General features: G+C 53.2%; 1 protein-coding gene across 2 annotated transcripts; it reads right to left on the bottom strand.

Annotated features, from left to right (window-relative positions):
* Positions 1-7,603: 7,603 nt before the first annotated feature.
* Positions 7,604-16,521, bottom strand: SPP1 (secreted phosphoprotein 1). 2 transcript variants are annotated; one of them, XM_055138144.1, is made up of 6 exons: positions 15,996-16,521; positions 14,737-14,806; positions 14,589-14,627; positions 11,669-11,710; positions 9,787-10,086; positions 7,604-8,243 (listed from the first exon to the last, which is right to left on the bottom strand). In XM_055138144.1, exons 2-6 carry the CDS (start codon positions 14,788-14,790, stop codon positions 7,998-8,000), a joined length of 681 nt encoding a protein of 226 aa, XP_054994119.1. In that variant the 5' UTR covers positions 14,791-14,806; positions 15,996-16,521; the 3' UTR covers positions 7,604-7,997. The 2 variants fall into 2 exon arrangements, with proteins under 2 accessions (XP_054994119.1, XP_054994120.1); XM_055138145.1 differs by lacking the exon at positions 15,996-16,521 and adding an exon at positions 15,836-15,918.
* Between the last annotated feature and the right edge of the window lie 6,423 nt (positions 16,522-22,944).

Genomic DNA, 22,944 nt, shown 5'->3' with positions numbered 1-22,944 from the left:
TTCATGGGGGTCTTGGGTCACATCCAGGGGTTACTCCTGGCTCTGCACGCAGGAATCATGGTGTGCTTGGGGGACCATATTGGATGCCAGGGATTGAACCCAGGTCATCTGTGTGCAAGGCAAGTGCCTTCCCCACTGTACTATCGCTCCAGCTCTAATTTCTCTATCATTTTCTATTTGTTGGAAACATTTTTTTCTTTGCTTTTTTTTTTGTTTGTCTGTTTTGCTTTTTGCCACTTGGCAGTGCCCGGAGCTGACCCCTGGCTCTGGGCTCAGGATGGGACTTGAGGGACCATGGTGGGTACCGGAATCGATCTGGCTGGCCGTGTGCGAGGCAGACGCCTTCCCCGCGGTGCTGTCTCCTTGGTCCTTCTGCCACATCTAACGTCCAGCCGCCCTAGTCCCTACCCACTGCCTCCTCTCCCCTCCGCGTCCTCTGCCTGTACCCACCAGCCCGCTGTCGTAGCTGAAGGGTTTGCTTTTGTCGTGATCCCTTTACTTATGTTCTTCAAACGAGAAAAAACACACACCGCTGTGTCACACGACTTAGTTCCCCGGGTCTGGTGTCCCCAACTGTGTCCATGCCCCAAGACTATTTCTGTGTCTTCCGAGTGCGTCCCCTGGGATGGCCTTGATTGAGACCGTCCGGGGATTCCCTTCAGGCCTGCTCCCTGAGCCTCCGGAGACCCTTCAAGGGACAAATTCTTTATCTTTTTGGTTACTAAATTTTTCTCCTCTCACAGTGCTAGGTGAGAGAAGTTTCCAGAATTTCTTTGCTCCTTGGGGCGATGTGTTCCTGGCGACTCGGCCCTCAGAGGTCATTTCGATCTTCATTCGGATTAAAGAGCCACTTTGGAGAGGCAGGCAGGAGCCGTCGTGGGTGTTTGCATCTGATATTTAATATTTTATCAGACATGTCGAAGAGACTCACGTTGAGTTTGCTGCGTCCCAGAGCCATGCTTTGGGAGAGGAGGTCTCAAGTGAGGAACATGGATTCGGTTTCAGCAGATGAAGCCACTAGATTGAACAAATGCTAAAAACTGACGCACGAGAAAGTCGGGAAGTAGAAAGAGTGTTTCCCCACCGCCCCACTGCACCCCACCCGGAGGGCTTCCCCTTCCTCCCTGCACAGTCCCCGGGAGAAGTGCTCAAGGCAGTGCTACCCCCACCCGGCTCAACAAGCAGGACGAACGGCCCTCCCCACCTCACATGTGTTCATCCTGTGCAGACCGTCCTCAGATAGGAAATGTGGTGACGAGGCCATGGCAGGGCCAGAGGGCCTCAGATCAAGGACCTCCCAGGAGGTTGCGTGGGGGAAAATTGCAAATAGTCTGGGGGCATGGTGGAGTGAATTCCTGCTGGCTAGAGAGGTGGGGGTCTGCAGGGCGGAGGCAGGAGAGTGTGTGCAGGGTGGAGGCAGGGGAGGTGAGTGTCTGTAGGGTGGAGGCAGGAGAGAGGTGGGTGTCCGCAGGGTGGAGGCAGGAGACGTGGGTGTCTGCAGGGTGGAGGCAGGAGAGGAGAGTGTCCGCTGGGTGGAGGCAGGAGAGGAGAGTGTCCGCAGGGTGGAGGCGGGAGAGGTAGGTGTCCGAGGGGTGGAGGCGGGAGAGGAGGGTGTCCGCGGGGTGGAGGCAGGAGAGGAGAGTGTCCGCGGGGTGGAGGCAGGAGAGGTAGGTGTCCGCAGGGTGGAGGCAGGAGAGGAGGTGTCTGCAGGGTGGAGGCAGGAGAGGAGAGTGTCCGCAGGGTGGAGGCAGGAGAGGAGTGTCCGCAGGGTGGAGGCAGGAGAGGAGAGTGTCCGCTGGGTTGAGGCAGGAGAGGAGAGTGTCCGCAGGGTGGAGGCGGGAGAGGAGGGTGTCCGCAGGGTGGAGGCGGGAGAGGTGGGTGTCCGCAGGGTGGAGGCGGGAGAGGTGAGTGTCCGCAGGGTGGAGGCGGGAGAGGTGGGTGTCCGCAGGGTGGAGGCGGGAGAGGTGAGTGTCCACAGGGTGGAGGCGGGAGAGGAGGGTGTCTGCAGGGTGGAGGCGGGAGAGGTGGGTGTCCGCAGGGTTTGGAGGATGCTTCTGTGACGGACATGCCTCAGTGCTTTACAATATTCTGTCACCGACTTATCTTTGCTTTTGCAGCTTTTGGGGCTTGTTTCTGGGCCGCCCCCGGCGATGCTCAGGGCTTGCTCCTGGCTCTGCACCCCGGGGTCACTCCTGGAGGTGCTCAGGGGGCTTTGTGGGATGCCGGGATTGGACTGGGTCAGGTGTGTAGACAAGGGCCTACGTGCTGCGCCATTGCTCTGGCCCAGGCTTTTACAGTGCTCGGTGCTTCAGGGTCATCCCTGCCCTTCGAGTGTGTGGCCGTCCCCGCCCCCACCCGAGATGCAGTGCCACCAGCCACCGGAGAGAGCGCCCTGTAAGGCGGAGACTAGGAAGGGGTCTGGCTCTCACCTCGCGATGGCTGAGCTGGGCTTGACCCCCAGCGCCCGGGCCCCACCGAGAGTGGCCCCTGAGTGCAGGACCAGGAACAGCCCGAGCTGGGTGTGGCCTCGAAACAAAAACAAAACCCAAACCAAAATAAAATCAAGGAAAAAAAAGATAAAGTCTTGTCCTTTGGGACAGAAGGGATGGTTGTGGGTGTGAAATGAGAGTGAAAGAATCGCTAGGTGGTTTCGCGGGAGTGTAGTGTGTGAATTACTAAAGCTCATGAACTGCAAGAAAAGCCAAAGCTGACCTCTAGACCGAAAACTGCTGGGCGGAGAGACAGCACAGCGGCCCACGGGGCTCTCTGAGCACGGCCAGGAGTGGTCTCCAGCTCGGAGCAGGGGTGAGTCCTGAGCAACGCGGGTGTGCACTTCCCCGAAAGGAAGGAAGAAGCAAAGGAAGGAAGGAGGGAAGGAGGGAAGGAGGGGGGGAAGGAAGGAAGGAAGGAGGAAAGGAGGGAAGGAAGGAGGAGAGGAAGGAAGGAAAGAAGGAAGGAGGAAAGGAAGGAAGAAAGGAGAGAAGGAAGGAAGGAGGGAAGGAAGGAAGGAAGGAAGGAGGAAAGGAAGGAAGAAAGGAAAGAAGGAAAGGAAGGAAGAAAGGAAAGAAGGAAGGAGGAAAGGAAGGAAGAAAGGAGAGAAGGAAGGAAGGAGGGAAGGAAGGAAGGAAACTAGTGGCCCCTGGGGGAAGGGGCGGGACTGAGCAGGGGTCGCCTAGGGTTGGCGGGAGCCTTGGGGGCCACCCCAGGGGTGCTCAGGGTCACTCCTGGAGTGGGTTAAGGCGTCACAGGCGAGCCAGGGATTGAACCCGGCTCGGCGTGTGCAAGGCACTCCTTAACGCCTGTGCTATCTCTCTGGCTCCTAAAGATCGTTTTTCCTTGGGGGGCTCGGAGATGCCCCGGAAGAGAAGGGGGGTGCCCGCGGCTGCAGAGGAGGGCGCTCTGAGCGGTACCCGGGGGCATGGGCGCGCCGGCCTGTCCTCCCGGCCGCGCCATCGCAGGACCCGCCGGTAGGGGGCGCGGGCGGGCGCCTCTGGGGCGGCCGAGGGCGCCGGCGCTGGGAGCTGCACTGCGGGCCGGGGCCGGTAGGGGGCGCGGGCGGGCCCCTCGGGGCGCCCGGCGCTGGTTGCTGCCCTGGGGCCGGTTCTTCTTTCCTGCCGCGGCCCCGCCCGCTCCCTGGTCCCGTCCTTCCCGCTCGGTGCCGGCTCCAGCTGGGCCGCGGCCTTCCAGCCGGCTCCCAGCCGCCAGCGTCCAGGGAGCGGTACAGGGCAGCTGTGTAGGGCACTCAGCGCGGCAGGGAGGGGTCTCAGAGAGCTGGGGGCCGGGAAGGAGCAACGTGCATGGGGCACAGTGCCCTGCACGCGGGGACAGCGCCGTGCACGCAGGGACAGCACTGTACACGCAGGGTGCATGCAGGATCAGCGCCGTGCACGCGGGGACAGCACAGTGCAGGCAGGGACAGCCCCATGCAGGTAGGGACAGCCACGTGCACGCAGGGACAGCCCCGTGCACGCAGGGACAGCACTGTGCACGCACGGACAGCCTCGTTCAGGCAGGGACAGCCCCGTGCAGGCAGGGACAGCACTGTGCACGCAGGGACAGCACTGTACATGCGGGGACAGCCCCGTGCATGCAGGAACAGCACTGTGCACGCAAGGACAGCCTCGTGAACGCAGGGACAGCCCCGTGCAGGCAGGAACAGCACTATGCACGCAAGGACAGCCCCGTGCATGCAGGGACAGCCTCGTGCACGCAGGGATAGCCCCGTGCACTCAGGGACAGCCCCGTGCACGCAGAGACAGCCTCGTGCACACACGGACAGCACTGTGCACGCAAGGACAGCCTCGTGAACGCAGGGACAGCCCCGTGCATGCAGGGACAGCCCCATGCAGGCAGGGACAGCACTGTGCACACAAGGACAGCACTGTGCAGGCAGGAACAGCCCCTTGCACGCAGGGGCAGCCCCGTGCACACAGAGACAGCTCCGTGCACCAGGGACAGCCCCGTGCACGCAGGGACAGCACTGTGCACGCAGGGACAGCCCCGTGCAGGTAGGGACAGCCCCCGTGCACTCAGGGACAGCCCCGTGCAGGTAGGGACAGCTCCTGTGCATGCAAGGACAGCCTCGTGCACGCAGGGACAGCCCTGTGCAGGCAGGGACAGCCCCGTGCACCAGGGACAGCCCTGTGCACGCAGGGACAGCCCTGTGCAGGCAGGGACAGCCTTGTGCAGGCAGGGACAGCCCCTGTGCACGCAAGGACAGCCTTGTGCACGCAGGGACAGCCCCGTGCACCAAGGACAGCCCTGTGCACGCAGGGACAGCCTTGTGCAGGCAGGGCCAGCCCCGTGCACGCAGAGACAGAGCCAGGCATGTAGCAACATCCTGTTCGGGTTGCAGGAGCTGTCGCCGGGGGCTGTCTCGGGGGCTGCCCGAGCAGGGAGGTGTCCTGTGCGCTCCTCCCAGCAACAGAATGGCCGCAGGCCCTTGCGCAGCGCCACTCCACGCTTCTCCCCTTCTCCCGCAGCGGGAGGCTCTGGCCGGGGTCCTGCTTCCTGGCTGGCCTCACCGGCTGTGCCCGCCCAGGTGGGAGGGCAGGAGCTCTGGGGTGGGTCCGAGAGGGTGTGAGACCCCTCAGGGACCCCTCCTGGCCACCTCCCTGGAGTCACGCCTGCAGTCACCCTCTTGGCAAAGGGATGTCAGCAAGTGCGTTTCTTTCGCCCCTTCCAATGTTTATTTATTTATGCAAAGCTGTTCACAGTGACTTATTGAGCTCCGTGTTCCGGCACCCACCCCGCCCCCGCCCCTGCCACACCTTCCCGCCACCATGTTCTGAAGTCCCCCGTCACCACCCTCGCCTGCCCCAATGTCAGGCCCTAAATAATTTATTTAGCGTTGCTTGTCGTGAGTAATCTGAGTGCCACCGTTCTGTGCCTGTCCCTCTCCTTCTGACTCACTTCACGCCGCATGACGCCCTCCCCGTGTCCATCCACGCGTAAGCAAACTTCATGCCTTCGTTTTCCTGGTGACTGTGGAGTATTCCATGTCGCATGCGGTCTTAATCAGGCACGAGTCAAAGTGACAATTAATTGTCTCATAAAAGTCTTTGGAGGGGGCTGGAGAAAAATGAAGCTGTTAGGGAGTTGGTTCAGGCAGTTGGTCCGGGTTCTCCAGCATCGCCAGGAGTGAGCCCTGAGCACTGAACCAGGAGCACAGCTGGCTATGCCCCGAAAGCCCCAAACCAAAGAAAACAAAACACTGGAAGAGCTTTCCTTCATGCCCTGATTTAAACGATATTAAGATGGTCTTGACGTTTAATAGGTTGCCCTCATGAGACAGTTTGGGTCCAGTCTTTAAGGCCCGTGCTCTGATAGCTGGTCCCTCGCTCCCCTGCAGAGAGGTTGCGATTGCCCCGTGGTGCGTGCAGCAGGATGACTTTGCAGTTCCCCGAGAGTGACCCGGTTGGTTGCTTCTGACTTGTGCAAAGGACCTTGATTGTCCTCAGCCTCAGCCTTGTGGCTTCTCGTGTGTCTTATTTCCAGGCCTTCCTCCGTGACGCGGGGGTGGGTTCCTCCCCTTGGGAGGTTGCCCTGGGGGGACTCGGGGGGTCACACAGAGCCAGAGGCCGAGCCCAGGGTGCCCGCAGGCCAAAGTGGACTCAGTCCACTGGCCTCTCTTTCTGCCCTCCATTCGCATTTTCCATTTGTTCTTTTTTTTTTCTTCTTCTTCTTGGGTCACACCCGGTGGTGCTCAGGGGTCACTCCTGGCTCTGCACTCAGGAATTCAGGAATTACCCCTGGTGGTGCTCAGGGGACGCAAACGCCCTCCCCGCTGTGCTATGGCTCCAGCCCCTATATTTGTTCTTTTATTATTAGCTAGTGGTCTATTGATTTTATTGATTTTTTAAACAAAGAACTGTTTGATAGATTATTTTCTATTTTTTTCAACTTCAATCCTTTCCCCTTTGACCTGTTACCCCTTCCTTACATTTCTCTTGCCTTTCTTTTGTTCTAGTTTTTAAATTTGTCTGCTAATTTTTTTTAAGAATTTCTTCTGGGAACAATAATGCCCAAGAGGAAAGAGAGAGAGGGAAAGAGAGGGAGGAAGAGAGAGAGAGAGACAGACAGACAGACAGACAGACAGAGACAGAGACAGACAGCGACAGAGACTGAGACAGAGATGGAGAGAGAGAGGGACGGAGACAGAGGGAGACAGGGTGGGAGAGAAAGAGTGAGGGAGAGAGGGAGGAGGGGGAGAGAGGGAGGTCTGCTAGGCAGAGTTAGGCTGGTGGCGGGTGGCAGGAGGGACACTGGAGACATTGGTGGTGGGAAATGTGCGCTGGTGAAGTGATGGGTGTGAGACTGTAGCCCATTCACGAGCAACTTTGTAACTGTGTATCTCATGGGGAATCAATAAAAAAATACATAGGAAAGAAAAAAGTTTACCAATTGCAGCCTTAAAAACAAAAACCAAGATTTTCTGCTGGGGGTGTGCTCCATGGTAGACCATATGCCCTGGGTTTGAGCCTGGCACACACACACACACACACACACACACACACACACACACACACACACACTCAGGCGCCCTAAATAAAAAGAGTTTAAGATTTTCTGTGATCACTGGTTTATCGGCAGTCTACTGTTAGTATTTATTACAGTTTTTAAAGGAAATGATACAATCGACATTCTTATGTGAGCTATTAAGAAACAAGGAGCAAGGCTTGCACAAGCTTTAGCTTTGAATCAAATGGAGTCTTTGGGTGGGTGTTTGGGCCGTCCCCAGCGGCCCAGGGCTGGCTCCTGGCGGGTGGCGAGTCCAGGGCTAAACCAAGTGAACGCTCTGCTGCCAGGTGTTTCCTCGTGCACCCTCGCCAGCCCCGAGTTTTCTTCACTACCCAAAACTGTAATTAAAAATCTCTCTCAGGAGCTGGAGTGATAGCACAGCGGGGAGGGCGTTTGCCTTGCGTGCGGCCGACCGGGATTCGATTCCCAGCATCCCACATGGTCCCCTGAGCACCGCCAGGAGTAATAATTCCTGAGTGCAGAGCCAGGAATAACCCTCATGCATCGCCCCGTGTGACCCCCCCCCAAAAAAAAAACCCTATCGGTGCAAAGAACTAAGAAAAGCAATATAACCAAACCTTCATTAATTTGAGATCTCGTTTATTCACACAAAATAATCACAACCAAATAAACACTAATTTAAAACAGAGTAATATCATGACACCAGTTTATAGCCTTTCGAATTAGTCTGTGAAAGCATCTAGTTGGCTCCAGCATACGTGTCTATTGCTCAAGACCAGCAACCCTGAAGATGCGTGACAGTTTTCATTAGGGGAGAACTTGGTCCAAACCCAAAGCGTATAGGGAACGAGGTATGTTATGGAGCGGGTCTCTAGGGGGACAAAGCGACATCTATTTCTGGACCCGCAGACAGACATAGTCACTAAGTATCTGAGGAGTTAGTACCGGGACGGCCCCACCCCCGCGACGACGTGTCTCCTGCTCTGGGCGCGAGCAAAGTGAGCGCGGCAGCTCCCTCACTTGGCCTCGGACGACGCGCTCTCCAGCTCGTGGGAGACGCGGAACTTGAGGTGGGCCTCCTCCACGCGCGGTGACTGCGCGTCCCCTTCCAGGCTCTGCGACTCTCGGCTGTGGGACTCCAGGCTGGCCGGCGACTTGGCTGGCTCTTGGTGGCTGTCCCCGTCGGAGGTCATCTGCAGGCTGGGGGCCGACTCCTGTGTGTCCTCGTCACTTTCCATGTGGGACATGAGGTCCTCTGAGTACTGCGTGCAGGGGACAGAGTGAGGGAACAGCCCGGGGGGCAGGGGAGGGTCACGCTCGTCCCCCGAACTTCCACACCGACTCACTGGAAAACGGTCAACACCTGGACCGGGTCAAAGAGAACCCTGGTGGGTCCGAGCACCGGGAGTCATCCCTGATCCCTGAGCTCGGAGCCAGGAGTAAGCACCCAGCCTCGCTGGGTGTGGCCCCCGACCAAAACAGAAAAGATGAAGAAGGAGACTCCTGGCAGGCAATTTAGCATTTTTTATCAAGCCCTTTGATACAGGCCGGCTCCTCTGGTTGGAGAAGTCCAACTGTTTTGTCTGTGGTGCCCGCTATAAGGTGGGTTCTGTTGGGTTATCATCTGTCTTTATTTTTTTATTTTTTATTTTTTATTTTTTTTTGCTTTTTGAGTCACACCCGGCGATGCACAGGGGTCACTCCTGGCTCTGCACTCAGGAATTACTCCTGACGGTGCTCAGGAGACCATATGGGATGCTGGGAATCAAACCCCGGTCAGCAGTGTGCAAGGCAAATGCCCTCCCCGCTGTGCTATTGCTCCAGCCCCTATCATCTGTCTTTGGATAAAGGGAGCATGAATGCAGTGTTTTAGAGTCAAGCGAGGAGCTTAGACAAAGAGTATCCGAAACCATGCTTGGATACTCGGAGCAAAGTTTTGTTGTCATTTGTGGTTCTTTAATTCCTTGAAGCTCTCAACTTCAGAGCATTCTATTACAAACATAATTGTGATTTTCTTATGGGTTTAGTTTTATTTATTTATTTTGCCATAGTTGGTGATGCTCAGGGCTTACTCTAGGCTCTGTGCTCAGAGGCCAATCCTGATGGGGCTCAGGAGACCATATGGGGTGCCAGGGATGGAACCTGGGCTGGTCACATGCAAGGCAAGTGCCCCACACACTGTGCTATTGCCCTGGCCCTGTTTTTCTTTTTTTTTTTGGGGGGGGGTCACACCTGGCAATGCACAGGGGTTATTCCTGGCTCTGCACTCAGGAACCACTCCTGGCGGTGCTCAGGGGACCAGATGGGATGCTGGGATTTGAACCCGGGTCGGCCGCGTGCAAGGCAAACACCCTACCCACTATGCTATCGCTCCAGCCCCTGGCCCCATTTTTCTTAACTTTTAAAAATTTAAACATAGAGAATAGATATGTACTCTATAAGCATTATATATTATATAATATATATCTATTGGGGGTGGCCTGGCTCTGTGCTCAGGGATCACTCCTGGCAATGCTCAGGGTACCATATCGAACCCAGGTCAGCCGTGGGCAAGGCAAGCACTTTACGGGCTGTTCTCCTGGCACCATTAGCTAGAATCTCTTATTGAAAAAACACCGTGATTGAGAGACAAAATTAAGGAAAAGACACACGGGCTTAAATGCTAAGAACCACCAGGGGGTTTTGTGCTTACTACCCATGAGGCAATGGGTAGTAAGCACAGAAGGGAGGAAGGGGCGAGCAGGCGTGCAGGTACTGGCTGCCTAGAACTGCACCGAGCCCACGGCCACCCGGGCCGTCTCTTACCTGGGTTTCAGAGCTCAGCAGCTTCTTAGATTTCAGCCGCAGCCCGTAATCCACACTGTCACCGCGGCCATCATTCGTGTCTCTCGTGGGGACAGCTGGAGTGAAAACCAGAGTGGCTGGGACGTCCATGGATGAATCCGTGGTGGTTTCCTCGGACTCATCAGAGTGGTCAGAGTTGTTGTCGTCATCGTCGTCATCATCGGCATCCTCGGAGTCAACGGAATCCTGGCTGTCTGCCTGGTCGTCGTCATCCAGGTCATCCGTGTGGTCCTCGCTCTCGGTGGACTTACTCGGGAGGGTCTGAAAACCATCACAGTTGGGACAGTGAGTCTCGACCGTCCTTGGTGTCCTGCAGCCTGTTCTACTGTCTGCGAGTTGGTTTCAGGGTCCCTACATTCAACAACGCCCTCAGTGGGTTTCGGGAGTGGAAGCAAGCATCCTCCAGGTTCTCTCTCTCTCTCTCTCTCTCTCTCTCTCTCTCTCTCTCTCTCTCTTTTTGCTTTTTGGGTCACACCCGGCGATGCACAGGGGTTACTCCTGGCTCTGCACTCAGGAATTACCCCTGGCGGTGCTCAGGGGACCGTATGGGATGCTGGGATTTGAACCCGGGTTGGTCACGTGCAAGGCAAACGCCCTACCCACTGTGCTATCACTCCAGCCCCCAGGTTCTCTTTTAATGTAAGAGATTTACAGTCTGAGGTGTTTTTTGCTTGCTTTCCCAAGAGAAATAAGGATTCTGAAGAGACCAGAACATTTCATATGGTAATATATGCACACAGACTTGAAACTAGCTCCCTATAAACATGATTGATACTTAAGTGGTGACTGTTACACACGTGTATAGACTGAATCTCAAATCTGTCAATTAATTACTTAATGCTTTTTGAAATTCGGATTAGTATCTATTCTGGGTCCTTTACCGAACTTTCCTTGTTATACTTGAAATTCTTGTTATACTCAAGGACAATCTTTTTTTTTAAAAAATTCTTTTTGGGGGCTAGAGTGATAGCACAACGGGTAGGGCATTAGCCTTGCACATGGCCGACTTGGGTTTGATTTCCAGCATCCCATATGGTCCCCTGAGCACTGCCAAGAGTAATTCCTGAGTGTAAAGCCAGGAGTAACCCCTGTGCATCACCGGGTGTGACCCAAAAAGAAAAAAAATTATTTTAAAAAATAATATAGGAGTACTGCTATTTATTCAGCCATTGATTAAGCTGATCTTAAGGAAAGCAAATTTTATTTATTTTGGTGACACCAGGATCTCACATATACCTCTGAAGTACATCGACAGCCCATTAGTAAACATCTTAACAGTCCTTATAAATGAAATAGTTATCAAACAAAGCATTATGTTAGGAACATATGTGTTTATACAGGTAAAATCATCGCTTTGGTGTGAATTAATTAGATATTTGTTAGACATCAGCTAAATCATCTACAAAAAAAAAACCCTTAAGTACATTGCAAGACACTTAGTAATTCAAATAACACTGATAAAAATTTTTTGCCCTAGCAACCTTCCTGGAGGAAACCTGGTATTTCTCTTTGCTGGGGAGGGGCACACCCTGCAGTGCTCAGGAATCACTCTTGGACGGCTCAGAGGACCATGTGGGATGCCAGAATGGAACCCAGGTTGACCACATGCAAGGCAAGTGCCCTATCCACTGGACTGTGTCTGCAGCCCCCAAACCTGGTATTTCTAACATCTCCTAAGTACGCATTTCATGCTCAGAAAGCTGAGCAGGTCTTCAGGCGACCACATGCTGAACTTGCTAATGGAATTCTGTCAAAACTGAACTTCAAGCAATGCCAGTTGGAGACTGACTTTTTGTTTGTTCTCCACGCAATGGCTGGCTTGTGATTCAAAGCCAAAACTCACCTCTTGGTTGAAGTAGTATGTGTCCTCAGTGGATACAGTATTCTGAAGGAGAAAGAACACATATGACTGTACATCATACATGCTTCACTTTTACATCAGGAGTTAGTCTTTCCCATCCCACGAGTGCTGTTTCCAGCTTTCCCGGCGGTCGGCTTGGAGCAGGAAGAAGCCCATGTGGCAGGTGGAGGGAAGCCCACGGGAAGAAGGACGTGCCAGCCACAGTACTGAAGGCTGCTTGCTGCTCTCTATTGTTACTGAGTTGCAAAAACTCCAGTGTTTTCAGTGAACATTAAAAATAAGTGGTTTTTAACTGTCACTGTCACTCTCACTGTCATCCCGTTGCTCATCGATTTGTTCGAGCGGGCACCAGTAATGGCTCTCATTGAGAGACTTATTGTTACCGTTTTTGGCGTATCCAATAAATATGAAAAAAACAAAAACAAAACAAACAAAAAAATAAGTGGTTTTTATTTATTTATTTTCTTGGGGGGGGGGCACACCTGGAGATACTCAGGGCTCACTCCTGGCTCTGCACTCAGGAATCACTCCTGGAGGTGCTCGGGGGACTATATGGGATGCCAGGGGTTGAACTGGGTTGGCTGCGTGCAAGGCAAGTGCCTTACTCACCATATTATCTTTCTTCTGACCCCCCCTTTTTTTTAAAAAAAAAAAAGCTATGTGACTACATCAGTTGGCTATATATTGGAAAACTACCAAATAGTTATTGATCTGTCATGATTCCCAAACAAAAGCCAACAAAACCACACAACTCTAAGTGCTACGTGGACAAACACCCCCATACTTCATCAGTCTTGATGGATGAGTATGATATGGTTGTATAAAGTCAACTGGGGCCTTGGATATCCCCCAGGCCCCCAATTTTTATTGAGGTACCATGATTTATAATATTTATTGATTGAATTTCATACCCCTTTTCTTTTTTTTTTTGCTTTCGGGTCACACCCGGCGATGCACAGGGGTCACTCCTGGCTCATGCACTCAGGAATCACCCCTGGCGGTGCTCAGGGGACCCTATGGGATGCTGGGATTTGAACCCGGGTCGGCCGAGTGCAAGGCAAATGCCCTACCCGCTGTGCTATCGCTCCAGCCCCTCATACGCCTTTTCTAGTGCATTTTTTCTCCCAGACTTAAGCGACTCCTCGGTGGCATTTCCTGTGAGCCAGGCTCACTTTCAGAGTGGTTCGCAATCAGTAACATTCACTTCTCCCCCCTAGACGTTAGCTGTCATTGTTCTTCCCATTTTACAGATCTGGAGACACTGCGCCACAAGGAAACCATGAAACAAGGGGAAAAAACGGTGGGTCGCAGTGAAAGCTCAGAGGAGCGGCGTGGCCCCGAGCTTGGGGCTCATCTAAAGGGACTTTGAGGGGCTGGAGCGATAGCACAGCGGGTAGGGCGTTTGCCTTGCACGCGGCCAACCCGGGTTCAAATCCCAGCATCCCATAGGGTCCCCTGAGCACTGCCAGGAGTAATTCCTGAGTGCAGAGCCAGGAGTGACCCCTGTGCATCGCCAGGTGTGACCCAAAAAACCAAAACCAAAAAAAAAAAAAAATAAAAGGACTTTGAACCCGGGTGTCACCCTGCGCTCCGTGTCGGCCCACTGCCCGCTCACGTCCAGGACGGAGCTGTCCTTCCCGAGCGCCTCTCTGCACGGTTTCCTCTAAGAAACTCTCGGGAGACGCCAGTCTCAGTTAGAAGCGACACCTGAGCGGGACAACGGGGAGATTGACAGCTGGGCGCCGGGCAGGGCCGTGTCTCAGAGGCTCTGGTGACAGAGTGCGGGCTCCCGGCAGCCTAACCTCACAGAGTTCTCTTGCCCCAGGCCTGCCCGGACGCCCTCTCACTTACGCAGGTGCGGGGAATACACGGGGACAGACTGCCCCGAGTCCCTGTCTCCGAGGGTGGTTACCTCACTCCCTGGCACTCAGCCCCTGCAGCGCGGGAGCCCCGGGGGTCTCTGCCCGGCTGAGCCTAACCAGAGAGGCTGCCTTCTGCTCCCCTGACAGGAGGCTCCTCGCATGAAGGGCTTAGGAGAACTCCTGCTCTTCAAGAACCCAAAGCGTTCTGCTTAGGAGCACATTAATGTGAGTCTTCAGGTTTATGCATCCTGTCAGAGAAACCCCTCGGGGGACCCAGCAAGCCTTGTCTTAGGGCCTTAACCGTGCAAGCCGACTGCCGTTAGCCCAGACACTTCCCCAGTGGCGTCTGCTCTGGCGCCAAGAACCGGGACTCTTTGTGCCTTTTGTTCCAGCCCCCTCACAATGCCCATTTGTCTGTCTGGCACAATCTCACCTATTGTGCAGGGGCAGGTAGAGTATTAAGTACTGCTGGTTAAGTACTCGTAATAAAGGCCCGGCCTTGCTCGCATTCACGGCTGGGAAAATGTGATCTGAAGTCAGCTGACTGTCACAACAAATCCGAACAGCCTACATTAGAGGCTTTCTCTCGGTGACAAGCTTCTGAGCGACACAGTAGGACACACTGAGGCTGTAACAGCCGCACACAAACTATCCAACATCCAAGGGGCCTTTTCAATGTCTTCCACTGAGTAAAGCAAAGGATGCAACTTACTTTCTGCTTCTAGGATAAAAGTATTTGGATTCTGTTTTTTTTTTTGGGGGGGGGGCGAGGGGGAATGAAAAGCTCACAGTTGCCTAGAACTCCTAAAGCATAAACCTTATGCCTTAAAACAGCATTTTGTTATCCGAAAGAAATCTAGCTCGGCTTTAAGAGCCGGTGTTTATTAATATCAGTTCTTGGTACTGGGCTAGAGGCAGAGCAGGCGGCTAAAAGGTGCTGACGAAAGACCGTGACTAAGAAACGCTCGGGGACTCTGCTGGCTGTGCGTCTCGGGGACGCTGGGAGCCACGTCAGGGAGAGAAGCCGCAGGGGCGCTTACCTGCTTCTCCTCCGAGCTGCCCGAGTCCGTGGTCTTCACCTTTAAAGAAGAGGAGAGGAGGGAAGGTTACAACGTGAAGGCCCGCCCAGCTCAGGGCGCGCACGATGCATCGGTTCTGATGAATTTTATTTCAGGTTCAAGTACTCACGGGCAGGGCGGAGGCGATGCCTAAGAGGCATAGGCAGATCACGGCAGTTCTCATGATATTGATTTCTTTTCTGCAAAATAACGGCAAGAAAGGCGAGATCCTTTTATAGGTTGAAGGGAATATCTTTGACATTGTGTATTACGAAAAAAACAAACCCAAATGAACAAAAAAAGCCCCCAGTGAAACCAAACAAACCACCCCCCAAATGTGTCTGTGTATTGTTTTTACTTAGATAAGCCTTTCCTTTTTGAATTAATAATTGGAGTTGATATTCCTAATTCCGCGTCTATTTCCCATCTCTTACTTAGGCAAGGAAGGGAGGAATTTTGCAAGTTTGTGTTTATTCAACATTAAAATTCACAGTCTCAAAAACTGTCCATTCACTACCTTGTGTCCAGTCCTGTATAACTTAAAAAATAGTAATTTAATTGAAACATTAAGGTATTAAAAAACCAATAGTAATTTAATTTAAACATTAAGGTATTTTAAAAAACAATAGCAATTTTAATTTAAACATTAAGGTATTTTTTAAAACAAATGAGATACGGAAGGAATATTTTCAGAGAAAACAAGAGAAAGAGAGAAAATAAAATTATTAAAGAAAAGCGCTCTATGCATGCATTGAGCTGTAGTTTGCAACTTAAATTATTAACACAGTGCTACTTAGGCAAAAGAGAAGTTGTCTCTAGCTCACAACTTAAATTATTAACACAGTGCTACTTAGGCAAAAAAGAAGTTGTCTGTAGCTCACCTATCTTTTCTTTTTTTTAAGTAAGGCGATCTATAAAGTTGGAACAGAAGATATGAAAAACTGATAATAACTTATTTTATTTGTGGTAATGAATCTATATGGGGTCACAAGGCATCTTGGAAAAATTTTCACCGCCAAATAAAGGAGTAAAATATTCAGAAAGGTTTTCTCTCTCTCTTTTTTTTTTTACTCTTAAAAAGAGGCTGCACCAAATCCTTAAAAATAGAGTTATCCCTGGATTAAGTAAGCATCAAGCACCCAACCGTCCCTGTTCTTTTAGAGAAGCCCTTTACTCCCCCATTTAAAATGATGTCAGTACGGTCAGTCCAAGGGGACCCGAAACCTGACTTTCTTTCACGGAGAAAAGTCTTCCCAGTGCTCCCGCGGTCCCTGGAGGTCCCGTCCCTGGCTCCCCGGCCCCGTGCGGGGATGCTCGCGGCTCTGCGGAGAGGCAGGTGCGTGCAGGTGCGCGGCCCGGGAGGCGGGGCCGGCGGGCGCCCGGCCTTACTTGGGCGGCTGGAGGAGCGTCGGGTCCTGAGCGTCCCCAGCGAGGCTGCTCTGCCTTCTGCTGACCGGCCGGACCTCGCGGCATTTAAATGCTGCTGCAGCCCCGCTCGGGCGGCGCAGGGAGGCGGGGAGACGTCACGAGGCTGCTGGCCGCCGCTCGGCCCACTTGCGCCCACACTTCCCCCCGCTGGTTTTGCGGTTCAAAGACAAACAAACACACACATGAGCCAACCGTTAAAACATTACTTACACGCAGTGTCATTAACCGGCTTTGCCGGTGAGGGGTTGGCACTTAGCATCATGGGCGGGCACCTTCCTCCCCCCACCAAAAAAAAAAAAATAATAACCCAAGTCCTCCTTCCAAAGGCTTTGCAGGATGAGAAGGAAATAAAAAATGAATAGAAGTCAATTCTGAACGCAGAAAGAAATGCCGTGATTTTCTTGCTGTTTCAAAACCGATCAGGAGGGCAGGTACCTCCCAAGGCGGTGGGCCTCACCGCCCGGCTTAGTTAAAGAGCTGCGGGGCTGTGTGGCCCAGGGGTCCTGACTCCCGAGCACCCCCTCCGTCCCTGCAGAGACGCAGCAGCGGGTCCTGGAGACAAAGGACTCTCCGAACATTAAAATTCATGATCCTGCCCGGGGAGCTGGATTCCCAGCAGCCTCCCAAGGACACGGACTGTTTGTTCTCGGGCTGTTCGCCCTGGCTGTGCGGCTGGAGAGACGACTCAGGCTGCTGCAGTGAACCCTCCCGCACTGCCGGGAACCAGGGCCCAGGCCTGGGCAGCCCCGTGACCTTGGCCAGATCACTTCACCTGCCGCATGAACGGACTTTCGCCCAACCAGACGGGGCTCCGAGACGTCTGTGTGAACCAATATTCCTGAGAGCAATCTGCAATCTTTCAGCACGGTTTGTGCAGTTAACAAGCACTGACATTTCAAGAAGAGCAAAGCTGTCGTGACTCCTAATGGCTTTATTTATTTTTATGTTTACTTTAGTTTTTGGGCTACACCCAGGGCTTACTCCTGGCTCAGGGTTCAGAAATGTCTCCTCGAGGGGCTCAGGGACCATAAGGGGTGCTGGGGACAGAACCCTGGTCAGCTGCAGGCAGGGCAAGTGCCTGCTGTACGATAGCTCTACCCAACTGCCTACTCTCCTCCTCCCTGAATTTGAGTGAGAGTTTATCAGGATGAAACCAGGTATAACCTCTCTGCGCGGTGCATATTCATAGCTGCATACCTCTAAAGCAATCTGTTTGATTTCTGAGTCATCTTATTTTCTATTCCATACCCAGAAAATATTAATTTGATTACTTAATAAGTATATAAAAATACTTTTTTTTTTTGGAGGATTGGCGGTTAGGGTCACCCCTGGCGATGCTCAGGGGTTCCTCCTGGTTCTCATTTAGGAATCACTCCTTGTGTTGCTCAGGGGACCATATGGGGTGGTCCGCATGAAAGGCAAGTGCCTTACCCACTGGACTGTGGCTCCGGCTCTGAAAACAACAACAGCAAAAAATTGGTGCTAGGAAAGTATTCTGCCTTGTGTCTCAAAGCAGAGCTCGACATCCGCTCATTTAAAATACTCCTAGGACCAGAGGCTTGCATGAGACCAACCCAGGTTCCATCCCAGAGCACCATCAAACGCAATCTCTGGGTACAGAGCCGGGAGTAAGTCCTGACGACAGCTAGATATGCCCCTTCACCCCCTACCCCTCAAATTTAACAGTCTTAAAGTTCCATTATCTCTTCATCTTCTTTTCTCCATTGTGAAGCGGGGATTAAGTGGTTCAGGTATCTCATACTTGCAATGTGAGAATCCTGTTTGAAGTGAGAGGAAAGGTACAAGACCCCCAGGGGCCAGAATGGTAGTGCAATGGGTAGGGCATTTGCTTTGCAACCGCTCACCTGGGTTTGATCCCTGACAGGGTCTCCTGAGCCCGCCAGGAGTGATCCTTGAATGCAAACCCTGGACTGACCCCTGAGCACTACGGCGTGTGGCTCAGCCCCCCACCTCACCCACCCCCCCAAGAAAAGAGAAAAGAATGGAAAAAAAAGATAAAAGGTCCTATTTGTTGCTATTACTTCTATTTAAGGTGTCAGGTCCTGTTTATTGAAATATTGCTCTTGGGGGGAGCGTTGAGCCACATCTGACCATGCTTAGGGGCTACTCTCAGCTCTGCCCAGAGGGCTCTCTCCGTGGGGTGCTCAGAGTTCAGACCTGGCCACACACAAGGCCGGCAGCCGTGCAGGCTGTACTTGCTCCCAGCGCCCAGCTTTCACCTTCCGTACAAGCGTGGGGGTAGGATGATCTGCCACGGCATGTCTAGTGAGACTGGTCCCCACACATGGCCGTGGGGCAGCTGCGTGTGTTTGCAATGCGGCGATGCTGTTAGTCTGGAGTGCTCGGCACACACCCCGGTGACCCGGGCCGCGGCCATCAGAGGAGGGAGTCTCCTTGCTGCTCTCAAACCTGCTTTTCCCTTCAAACATTCTCTACCTATTTGTCAGGCTGTTCATCCACGGGAGGGAAGACGACAGCGCCTGAAAAGCAGCAAGATCTCCACAGACTTGACTCTGCGCCCGCGGGAGGGATTGAGTCGGAGTTCAGAGAGTCACAGAAAAAGGCTTTGCTGGAGCCCTGGGGTGCTGGGTGAGCCCTGGGCACCAGCTGAGGCTCTCCCGGCCATAGCGCAGAAGCGCCGCCAGGGGGCAGCATATCCCAGACCCTGTGCTGGTTGGTTCCCAACTCGGCTTGGACTCTTTTGCTCTCTCTGTGCGTTTCCTGGGAGAGATGCAGGGCGCAGGCAGAGCCTGCAGTTCCCGGGACGCCGGGTGAGGCCTGGCCTGCAGACCAGGAGCCGCAGTGCCCGTGGCGGGGCGGTGGGTGCCCCTGGCCAGGCCCCCGAAGGCCTCTGTCTCCCTCCCCGCTTCCCACCTGGGCCCGTCCCAGGCTCCCGCCAGCTCAGGGCTGAGGAATGCACCTGGGTGCGTCAGAGATGAGCCGATACGGGGACTCTGGGGCTGGTGCTCAGACGCACTCCGGCCCTGGAGGGGCCCCAGCCCGGTGCTCGCCGGGCGACCAGGACTGTGCAGACACTTGCTTGGCCGGGCTCCAGCTGTCGGGAGTCACGTAGCAGACCACCTGACGCCCAGGTTTGCCTCACCCGGGGCCAATTTGGACTAGGCACACGCTCCGGTGTTGGATAAAAATGTCAAAACCATCACAGACCTCGTAGAGCTTTTTTTTTTTTCTTTTTGGGTCATACCCAGCGATGCTCAGGGGTTACTCCTGGCTTTGCACTCAGGAATCACTCCTGGCGGTGCTTGGGGGACCATATGGGATGCTGGGGATCGAACCCGGGTCGGCCTCGTGCAAGGCAAACGCCCTCCCCGCTGTGCTGTCGCTCAAGCCCAGACCTCGTAGATCTTTATTTTTAGTGAGTTGTTCACAATAGTTCACCTCAGATGATACTCAAACACCAATCCCACCTCTGCACACCTTCCCAGCCCCGTAAGAGGAACATGTGTGAAGGTTGTCATACTTCAGCCTGGAGCCATGTACGTAAGCTCTTGTATAAGAGATTACAAGCATGTTTCTTTTTTTTTTTTTTTTTTGAGTCATACCTGGTGATGCACAGGGGTTACCCCTGGCTCATGCACTCAGGAATTACTGCTGGCAGTGCTCAGGGGACCCTATGGAATGCTGGGGATCAAAGCCGTGTTGGCCACACGCAAGGCAAATGCCCTCCCCGCTGTGCTACCGCTCCAGCCCCAGGAGTTTGTAATATTGACTTCCGGTGGGCGTGGATAGTTCGGATTCTGTGCTACGGGGTCTTGATCAATCGCAGCTCCTTCAGCTCTGTAAATAGAAACCAGCCAGGGTTCCAGTAAAAGCGAGCAGCTTATCACACTCACCATCATTTGGAGTTCAGGGAAGAGAGATGTTTATTTATTCAAGTCCTTCACTTTGGGGGAGTTTCCAAGAAGTGCTCGGGGACTCAGGGGTCCCACCGTAATTCTCAGCATCTGGGCTGGAAGCTGAGTGCGGGGACCTAAGGGTGCAGCTCAGGGCCCAAGTGAGGTGCCCCCTCCACCAGGGGGACCTGCAGGCTGCATGGAGGTGGCACTGGGGATGAGACCTGGGCCAGGTGCATAAATGTGCCCTGAACGCTGAACTATCCCCGGGCCCCAAAGAGAGATGTTTATTAGAGAGGGGAGAGGGATGGACGTGAATAGGGCTTATTTCACACTGAAGACCCCAAGTCAGAACACTTCAGAAGTTCCAAAGGAAACACCTTTATGGAAGTCTTTCCCCTTTGAGCAGTAACGGTCAAACCTTAGCTCCGGAAAAAGTGGTACTGCTTTGGGGAAACATCAGTCTCCCTTAAAACTAAAGGCAAACATTTTATTTCAACCCACAGATTACTACTGTGTCACTCACTAGTGATTCACCACTCCAGGCCTACCCTGGGGATTTCTGAGCTTAGGAACGCAATACGTGAGCTTGGTGCTGGGGCGTATAGCAGTCGCACGTACTGACATCTGATATTTTCTGTCCTTGAGAAGCTAGTAGCAGTGATTTAACTGATATACTTTTGTGTTTTGGCCACACTGAGCAGTGCTTAGGGAACAATCCTTTGAATTCTTTTCAGGTGGACTCTAGTAAGATTTTTTTTTTAAAAAAAACAGCCTTTAAACACCATGGCTTACAATGTTGTTTATAATTCAGTTGTTTAGGGCATTCATTGTTACGATACCAATCCCGTCACCGGTGTAATATCCTCATCACCATTGTCCCCAGTTCCCCCTCAATCCCCCCAGCCTGTCCCTTTGGCAGGCACAAAATAATTTATTTTATATTGCTTGTTACAATGAAACGGTCAGTGGGATTATCAGCAAATAACTCAGTAAGAGAAAAGTTGTGAAAATCTTTATATCTCACAATGGGGTTATTAAAATCATTGTCTGATGATTGACTGATGCTCGTCGAGCCGTCTGTGTTGTTTTTGCTTACTGAGCTTGGTGGGCTTCTGTGCTACTTTCCCATCTCAGTTGCTGTGTTCCTATCGGGCTGCCAGTGTTGTGGAATTTGCTCCGCGATATCCGGAATCTCTCGACTGGCATGATTCCCGACCTGCCCCTACTCCCCGGGAGATGCCAGAGTTTCCAGACGGGAGTACCCGAGAGTGTCATCGGCTCGGCGTCCCTCCTGATATGATGCTGTGAAGCTGGGTTCTTTACCTGGCAGCGCTGTGGGGCTGGGTCCCTAGTAAGATTTCTTAACGTAGTATCAGTTACTCAGAGGGTGTCTGGACACCGATAATGTGGGTTCTGTAAAGTAGACTCACACGGTTCATTTTATTTCTCAGAATAACAATATTGTCATCTTCGTGGAAATTTGTTCTTATTGATTTTGGTCTTGGGGCCATAGCTGGTGGTGCTCAGGAATCACCCCTGAGGGGGCACAGAGCCCACGAAGCAGTTGCTGCGTGCAAGCACGTGCTTTACTCGCTGCCTGTCTAACCCCCGTCCCTGGAAACCACTTATTTATGGAACTGACTAAGAGATTTGGAAGTTGAAGGCAAAGCGGCCCATGGTACACGGTTAAAGGGGAGCTCTCCGGGGCCGTGGGCAGGGGAGAACGTGGTTCACGTCCGCAAGATCTGAAGACCCCGTGTTCTGCAGTTGGGACGTAGAGGGAAGACGCCAGCCCCAGCAGCTGAGAACGACACACTTGCAACAACACGGAGAGCCACCTGGGGCCGGTGGCCAGAGAGATGCCAGAAAGGGAGGCAGGAAGGAGAGGCACAAAAAAGTCTACCAGCGGCAGAACCTGGTCAAGCACAGAAGAGTTTGTGCCCACGGGAAAAGTCACACTCAGTGATCATGCGGGCGGAAAAGCATTCGTGGAAATCAGTGAGACTTCTAACCTAAGACCTGTTGTCAGAGTAACTCTTTAATGTTTTATTTTTATTTTTATTTTTTTGGTTTTTGGGTCACACCCGGCGATGCACAGGGATTACTCCTGGCTCTTCACTCAGGAATTACCCCTGGCGGTGCTCAGGGGACCATACGGGATGCTGGGAATTGAACCCGGGTCGGCCGCGTGCAAGGCAAATGCCCTCCCCGCTGTGCTATCACTCCAGCCCCTGTCAGAGTAGCTCTTGAGAGAGAATTTGTTATAAGATTTGTGTGGAAAACTGAGGTTGGAGAGTTAGCCACAGCGGGCAGGGCGTTTTCTTGCCTTGCATGCTGGCTCGATTCCCAGCACCCCCTGAGGTCCCCCGAGCCTGCCAGGAGGGAGCCCTGAGTGCAGAGCCTGGAGCAGCCCACGGAGACCCAAAAGTCTCTGGGTTTGGCCCAAAAGCTAAAACAAAAAAAGTCACCGTGTGGTGACTGTCGCATAGCGGGGAGAGAGCTTGCCGTGCATGCAGCCGGCCTGGGTTCCATCTCGCTATCCTTACGGGCTCCTGAGCTCTGCCAGGAGCAATTCCTGAGTGCAGAGCCAGGGGTAACCCACACGCATCGCTGGGTGTGGCCCCCAAACAGAACAAAACAAAGCAGAAAGTGACCACGCCAGTGCCGAAGCTCAGAAGAATGACAGCAAACCTGGACCACAGAACCAGAACCTATTTGTCTACTCGCATCGGGAAGGTTTTTGCCTTGGCAATTCCCCTTAAGGAATAACACATTCATAGGCACCTTACGCAATACAAAGTTTATGTTATTTTTGGGGGGTCTCCCAGCAATACTCAGGGTGCCCATGAGCTCCTGGAAGTATTCAGCCAACTCGGCTGACAGTTCAGCGCTCAGGAGGCCGGGTGGTGTCAGGGATTGAATGGGGTCCCCTGCACGCAGGGCAAGTGCCTCTGACCTCTAGACCCTCTCCCCAGCTCTGGAATATTCACATTTAGGATGTGTGTAATTCGACATACTTAGCAATGAGAGTC

Source organism: Sorex araneus, chromosome 5, assembly GCF_027595985.1.
Source record: "Sorex araneus isolate mSorAra2 chromosome 5, mSorAra2.pri, whole genome shotgun sequence".
Classification (NCBI taxonomy): Eukaryota; Metazoa; Chordata; class Mammalia; order Eulipotyphla; family Soricidae; genus Sorex; species Sorex araneus.
Note: the sequence above shows the minus strand (reverse complement) of the source record. Positions and strands in the feature narration are given on the sequence as shown.

Bases quoted from the DNA above. Each gene is read 5' to 3' on its own strand.
- SPP1 (XM_055138144.1), bottom strand. From the start codon at position 14,790: ATGAGAACTGCCGTGATCTGCCTATGCCTCTTAGGCATCGCCTCCGCC. The intron at 14,628-14,736 runs GTGAGTACTTGA...TCTTCTTTAAAG, and splicing joins GCATCGCCTCCGCCCTGCCC to GTGAAGACCACGGACTCGGG. The intron at 8,244-9,786 runs GTAAGAGACGGC...CCCTGCACGCAG, and splicing joins TGCTGAGCTCTGAAACCCAG to TACTCAGAGGACCTCATGTC.